The 7,178-nt window shown below is 59.4% G+C and overlaps 1 protein-coding gene across 1 annotated transcript; it reads right to left on the reverse strand.

Moving 5' to 3' along the window:
* Window positions 1-456: 456 nt before the first annotated feature.
* On the reverse strand, window positions 457-5,024 carry RBBP8NL (RBBP8 N-terminal like). Its single transcript, XM_049777073.1, has 13 exons — window positions 4,964-5,024; window positions 4,545-4,587; window positions 4,197-4,292; window positions 3,882-3,994; window positions 3,561-3,633; window positions 3,241-3,368; window positions 3,032-3,114; window positions 2,497-2,633; window positions 1,747-2,338; window positions 1,573-1,645; window positions 1,311-1,378; window positions 1,137-1,239; window positions 457-569 (listed from the first exon to the last, which is right to left on the reverse strand). Exons 1-13 carry the CDS (start codon window positions 5,022-5,024, stop codon window positions 457-459), a joined length of 1,683 nt encoding a protein of 560 aa, XP_049633030.1.
* Window positions 5,025-7,178: the final 2,154 nt, after the last annotated feature.

Below are 7,178 nucleotides of genomic sequence, written 5' to 3' on the forward strand. Positions count from 1 at the left end.
AGCTGAGGACCAAACATGCTTCCCTGGCAGAGGCCTGGGTCACCCCTTAGCACTGCAACATGGAGTGAAAGGAAAAAGCCTCCTGAGTTCCCTGCCTCTGCAGGTGGCGGCTTCTGACTCCTGACACTGAGCAGCTCTGGACTGAGGCACCCCTTTCTTTCCTTCTTAGGGTGGTTCAGGCTCCTTGCTTAACCAATGTTCACCCTGTGATACCCGGTTCTGGGCTTTCCACGAGGGGGCGCCCAAGGCCACCCCTGTATTTGGGACTGGCCAGCAGAGCCTGAACTGGGCCCAGAGTAGGGCTGTGGGAAGAAGGGGTCCTGCTCCCCGCCAGGGCAGGAGTTGGGATAGGGAGTCGTAGGAGAGGAGGGTGAGTGGGAGAGGCCTCTCTCTGCTTTCCCAGCGCCCATGTAGTGGCTCCGGGCTGGGAGTGGGCTGGGAGGCAGTCGGTAGGTGTCATGTCTGAGTCTCGCTGCCTGCCTGCAGTTGAGTCTTTTCAGAGGGACTGCAGGGACCCGTAGTGGTGGGGGACACCCAGGTGCTTCGGCCTGGGGCTGGCTTCTTGGAGGCTGTGGAAAGAGGGTGGAGCTCAGGCTGTGGGAAGAAACGTGGTGAGACACCCCCCCCTTTCTGCTCCTGTCCTGGACAACACCCATGGAGAGTGTTGCCCCCCTTCTGAACTATGTGGTGTCTGCTTGCCTGGCTCTTGTCGGTGTTGGCCATGATTTGTCCTGACCCGCAAGATGGGTTATAACAGGGATAGGGTATAGCAGAAGGAGTTTGGTTGCTGAATGCCCGTGGGGTGGGTATACCCAGGAGGAAGACCCATCACTGGGCCAGGGGATTGTGGGAGCCCCCATCTACCCTCTTTCCCTTCCTAGGGCATTTCTGCCTGTGGGGCACACCCAGCAAATACCTCCCTTTCTCTCTGACCCTCTGAGCCAGCCACGGCTTGTCTGGGAGACCTGAGCTTGGCTCATGGGATGTGCCATTCTGGGGCTCCCGAGCTCCTCCTCATTGTGGAGTTCTCAGAGCTGGTTTCTGGGTCCCAGATGTACATGTCTCCCAGTGTACCCCAGGACTAGAAAGATGCCTGGGGCAGGTGCCCAGGTCCCTCCCCCCCCCCCCCCACTTACGTTCACTACAGGCTTCCAAGCTCTGCTTCCTCTTGGGCGGCAACCTCAGACTGGGATCTTCACAAGAATGCAGGCCCCCCTCCATAGTCTCTTCCATGGCCACCTAGGCAGAAGAGGGTGGTCAGGGCCTTTTGTGGGGGACCACCTACAGGGTGTGCTCAGATGAGGATGTACCTCACTGCCTGGGGGGTCCGGTTCCTCTTGCTGCTCCAGCTCCGGCCGCTGTCCCTTGGCTTCATGGTCTGAAAGGAGAGTAGAGCCTGGCTGCATGTGCTGAAGGAAAACCAAGACACGGGGCTGCCACCCCCTCAGCTCCTGTGACTGCACCTGCCCTAGGCACCACCCAGCACTCCCCAACCATGCCACAACTTCCTGGTTGTCTCACCTTTGGGGCTGGCATCTGGCCTCTGTTGGTGGTGGGGTGTTCTTGGCCTACCTCTGGGCTCCTCTCCCGTCCCTTCTGGGGAGGAATGGTTCAGTGGGGACCCCGGGGACTGGCGTGGGTGCTCCTAGGGGAAAAGAAAGTGCCTTTGTCGACTTGAGGGAAGAAGCGACCTTTGGGGGGGGGGGCTCTGTCTAGGGTTAGTTGGGGCCAGACGGAGTCCCTTACCTGAGGAGTGGGGCGCTCTTTCTGCCCTTCCTCCCTCTGAACACCACCATTGCTGAGTGCCCAGAGTCTGAGCTGTCCTGGTGTATTGGCTGCCTGGCGGGGCTCAGGGCTGGCATTTGGGGGGCTGGTGGGCTTCAGGACTCCCCGAATCCGGCCCCATTCAGAAAGGTCCAAGGGCTTGTCCGGGAGCCAGTCCCCCACAGCTGAGGTCTCTTTGCTTGGGGGGCAGCCTGGGCTGGGAGACCTAGGGGGCAGCCCCTTCTGCATGGCTATCCCAGGCACCTTGTCCTCGGGGCTCTCGGGGGTGGGGGGTCGCCTGGACCGGGCCCCACCCTCCAGCCCACGAACCCGCAGCTGCCGGGCTAGGAGCAGCTGTAAGGCCCCCTCCAGCTGTGGGTTCCGCGGTAGAGTTGTGGGTGAGTTAGAGGGGTCCTCCCAGGCCTCGTCCGCCCCCGCCTTCGGGCCCTGGGCTTTGGGGCCATCTGGGGGGCTATGCAGGCGCAAGGCTAGGTGAGGCTCCAGGAGGCAGAGGTGGCCAGCCCGGCCTGAGCAGGACAGGGACACGTAGGTCCCAGCGGGCGGCTGCAGGAAGCTGTGGGTGAGGGGAAATGTCAGCTCCTTCAGGAGAAGGAAGGGATACCTCCTCCCCACATGGACATCAGGGCTACACACAGCAGAATTCATCCATGGAGGAGCTGGGGGATCCTTGGGGAACACTCAGGAGATGGTGTCAGTGGCCTGGGACCTTACCTGTCTGCAGGGGGGCTGGGTGGGCCACTGCAGGCCTGTGACACTGGGGGTGCCCCGCGAGTGGGCTGAGGAGCCCAGGAGCCAGGCCGTACCACCGCGATGGTCCCGTGCAGCTGGTTGGAGATGCGCTGAGGGCTCTGGGGGCAGTGGGTGTGTCGGTGGAGATCAGCAGGGGTCAACGGGATTGGCAGGGGTCAGTGGGGCCAGAAGGAACCAAAGGGGGTCAGCAGGGTCAGCGTGGGTCGGTGAGGGTCAGTGGGGGTCAATGGGGGTCAGTGGGGTGACTGTGCATTTTGTTGTTGTTTTTGTTTTGTTTTTTTTGGGTCACACCCGGCGGTGCTCAGGGGTTACTACTGGCTGTCTGCTCAGAAATAGCTCCTGGCAGGCACGGGGGACCATATGGGACACCGGGATTCGAACCAACCACCTTTGGTGCTGGATCAGCTGCTTATAAGGCAAACACCGCTGTGCTATCTCTCTGGGCCCGACTGTGCATTTTTGATGCTACCTGCCAGCAGAGCCTGGGAGGACTCACCATGTCTGAAGACCGAGCCTCGGGACCACTGGCACTGGGGGAGAGCCTGGCTCCTGGGGACGCCCTGTACCCCGAAAGCTTCTCTAGGAACGGGAGACAGGGCTGGCTCAGTATTACCCTGGGGCACTGTCCTGCCCCCTCTTTGAGCCCCTCCTGGTGCTCCTGCTCCCCTTCCCCCACTTAGGTGCTCCTCCTCCCATAGGACTCACCTGGGTGCTCGTCCTCCGACTCTGGGGAGCCCCTGGCTGGTGTCTCAGCTACTTTCTTCCAGGTGCTGGGGGAGGGCGGTGATGGAAGGCTGGAGGGACCCTCCCTGCTGGGGGCCTGTGGTCTGTCTCTGGGGAAGGCAGGGGGCGCTCCATGGGCACCAGACCACACAGCTGAGTACTCGGGGCTGTTTCTGGGATGTCCCTGGCAACGTCAGTCCCTGAGGGGCTGATGCTGGCTGGATCAGGAGTGGGGTATGCTGTGGGATACTGGGGGGGAGTCCCTCTGCCTGGCCGGAGAGAGGCCCTGGGGTCCCACTCACCCTGGGCCCCGCAGCCTCTTCACCTCCTTCTTCAAGCCGTTGTTCTCTTCCTGCAGGCGGCTCATCTCGTTGGCTGCAAGGGCCAAGTTAGTGTGGGACAGGGACAGGCAGGGACGGACAGCCTGGGTGGGGGCAGGCAGAGCTCAGGGTGCAGGTGCAGGGCAGGGTGGGGGACGTCGCGTTTGGGGACAGTAGGACTCTCTACTCTGGGCTCCTGGGGCATGACAGTCTACCCTGAGCTCGTGGGGCACTGGGTTTCTGGGCATGGCTGTCTACACTGGGCTCCGGGGCACAACTGTTCTACACTGGGTCTGGACTCACTGAGGATGAAGACATGCTGCAGGCTTTGCAGGAGGGACCCCTCGAACTCGCGCTGCTTCTTCTTGGCCAGCTCCTGAGTCACCACACAGCGATCGCACAGGCCGGCCCGCAGCCTGGGGTTGGGGGTACCCTTAGATTCCTGCCCGGTGCCCAGATTCCCACATGGGCTCCATGGGCAGCGTGACCCAGTGTGGGTGGGAAGGGGCTGAAATTCAGGTCAAAGAAACTGGCCGGAGCCAAACCTTCCTTCACCCAAAAATCCACCCCTTACCCCTCACATTGGGTTCGATACCATCCCACTCCTCTGCCACCCACCTGTTCTCCAAGGCCCGCACATTCTCCTTCAGCACTCGCTGCTGTTCCCGCAGCTGCTGGTTCTTGGCACTGAGCTCCTCAGCCCTCTGGGCATCTCTATGGGGAATGTGGGCGGTGGGTGTAGTGGGGTGGGTGCAGTCTGAACTCCCCCAGACCCCCAGGCCTCCTGCCCTGACTGATCTAGTTGGGATCAGTGTGTCCTGCTTTGCCTTGCCTGCTGCCCCGGGCACCTCCCCCTGCTTGACTCCAGGAGTCTCCTGCTGCCGACCTAACCTCAGTTTCCCTTCTTGCCCCTGAAGTATCAGTCTGGACCCACCCTGAACCCTCCCACTATCTCACTCAACATACCTGCATCTCTCAGCATTCAGCTCCAGGAGCTTGCTCTGCAGACCTGAGGGAAAGGTCTTTCACGCCAGTCCTGCCCCCCCACCTCCATGTCCCCCACTTCCCCCATATCCTCAACGCCACCATTTCCTCCGCAGCCCCACACTCTCTGGGGCTGTGACTCAGGTCGGTGGTACCGGGGTCACAGAAGAGGAAAGCCTTTCGGGCAGTATTGGAATAGAGAAGTCTGGAGTGACCTGAGGGTCGGCCTGAGTGACGGGGGCTGGGGTGGAACTGAGGCTGGGATGCCTCCTTGCAGTCCTGGGGTCCAGTGAGCTATTGCAGCCTAGAGGGAGGGAGGCTGGTCCAGTCCCCTCCAGCAGAGGAGACAGACACCCACACTATAAGAAAAGTGGGCAGAACCTCCCCATGCCCGTGCTCACCCAGGATCTCGGTTTCATGGATGTCTCGAAGCCTGTTCAGAGACTCAGCAAAGCTCTCCATTATGCCAGTCCAGCCCCAGCTGCTGCTACTTTGCCTCAGTTTCCTGCCTGTGGAGCAGCAAACGGGGCCTTGGACTGGCAGGTTTGAGTGGGATGCAGCCTGGCTGGGCCCTGTAGCAGGGGATTTGCTGTCCCAACCTAGGTCCCCAGACTGTTCAGAATCTGCCAGCCAGTCCGGCTGGGAGGTCTTATTCTTTATCTGTTCCCTCACATGAGGCTGAGGGTCCTCCACATCCCCGCTGCATCCTTCATGTCCACAGTTTGGCCCTTCTTATATTCACAGGCACATAAACAGCCACAGACAGGTCATGGATGCACATGGACACACACACAGATGCACAGAGACACACATAGGCAGGCCCACAGATGCACACAGTCACACAGAGACACTCAGAGAGACACAGACAGGCCCAAGAATGCACACAGGCACACAGGCACAGACACATACACATGCAGACTCAAAAAAGACGTAGAGATGCACAGGACTGGAGAGATAGCACAGCAGGAGGCCATTTGCTTTGTACGCAGACAGATGGTGGTTCGAATCCCAGCATCCCATATGGTCCCCTGAGCATGCCAGAATCGATTTCTGAGCACAGAGCCAGGAGTAACCCCTGAGCACTGCCGGGTGTGACCCCCCCTCAAAAAAAAAAGACAGAGAGATACACAGAGAGACACATACAGATGCAGAGACACACACAGCACATGCACTTCAGTGTCTCAGATCATCCTCACAGTGTCAGCCCCATGAGCATTCTCAGAGACACCAGGTCAGCCCATGCAACTGTGCCTGTCTTGGGCTCGGGGCCCACACACAGTCACACTTCCCTCCTGGAACCCCAACAGGAGGTAAGGGCCTGGGCCTGGATCAGGGGCCTCTGAGCCCTCAGAGCCCCAGTGGCCCGCAACTCACTCTAGCACTGCCCAGAGAAGTGCCTGCTTGGAATGCCCAGCTGGCAACGAGGAGCCTGTGCTTCCTGGAACACTGCATGTATGCACCATGTCTGTGATGTGTGCAGATCTGTGTGTGTGTTCATACTGTGCCGTGTGGGGGATCTGTTTGTGTGTAGAGTGTATGCAGCTGTGTCTTTGTCCTGCCCCCAGGAGGCAGGGCCATGGAGTGTGGTGAAGGCAGGTGAGTGTGTGGGTGGTGCTCCCCGAACTTGTTTCTCAGGCTTGTCTGGGTTCTAGGCCCTCCTGGGTGGGGTGGGGCTGGGGTGAGGGGAGTGAGCCCGGGGGTGTGTGTGGATGGAATTCGCTGAAGAGTGACATCCGCACAGGCTAGGGGACAAAGAGATGCACAGATAGGGAAACTGAGGCCTAGGCTGAGCCTTCATGCTCTCTGGTTGCTGCAGGGAGGTGGGTCCTGAGATCACTGGTGCACCATGGGTCACGTCCCTGTCACTCTGCAGGCTCAGCGCTTTGGTCAGGACTGGGGATCATGGGTGCTTTGCCTGGGTGGCCTGAAAGCCTGGCAGGCAGGAACTGGAAATCTCTCCCAACTTGTAGGGGGCATGATCTTGTACCAGAACCCCCATGCATCCATAAATTTAGTCACTGGATGAGGGAACTGCTTTGTCAGCAGGTCTGAGACAGGCTCAAGAGTCTGGGCCCAGCTATGTCACCTAAGGTGCCACTTCTCTACCCTGGCCTGGTGACCAGATCAGGAGGCACCTGTATGTCCAGGTGACACTTGGGGTAAATGTGTGTCAAGTGACATGTGTCCAGGGCACACTGATGACACATGCTAGGTGATACCATCTGTGTGACAGTGTCGTGGTGCATGTCTAAGCGATGACAGCCTGGTGGTATATCCTGGTTACATGTGTGCAGCTAACAGCCTGGTGGTATATCCTGGTTACATGTGTCTGGATGACAGCCTCGTGGTATGCCCTGGTAATTCATGTTTTGGTAACAACTTGGTGGTGTGTTTTGGTGACTTATTTGGGTGACAACTTAGTGGTGCCTGTCTGGGTGGGTGACAGTTTGGTAGTGTGTTTAGGCGACGTGTCTGGATGACAGCCTGGTGTTGCATGTCCTTGTGACAGATGTCTTGGTGACAGCAAGGTGGTGCATGTACTGGTGACTCTTGTCTGGGTGGTGTGTCCAGGTAATATGTGTCTGGTGCCACATCGAATGACAGTCTGTTGGTGTT

The sequence above is a fragment of the Suncus etruscus genome, chromosome 7 (assembly GCF_024139225.1).
Source record: "Suncus etruscus isolate mSunEtr1 chromosome 7, mSunEtr1.pri.cur, whole genome shotgun sequence".
Taxonomy (NCBI): Eukaryota; Metazoa; Chordata; class Mammalia; order Eulipotyphla; family Soricidae; genus Suncus; species Suncus etruscus.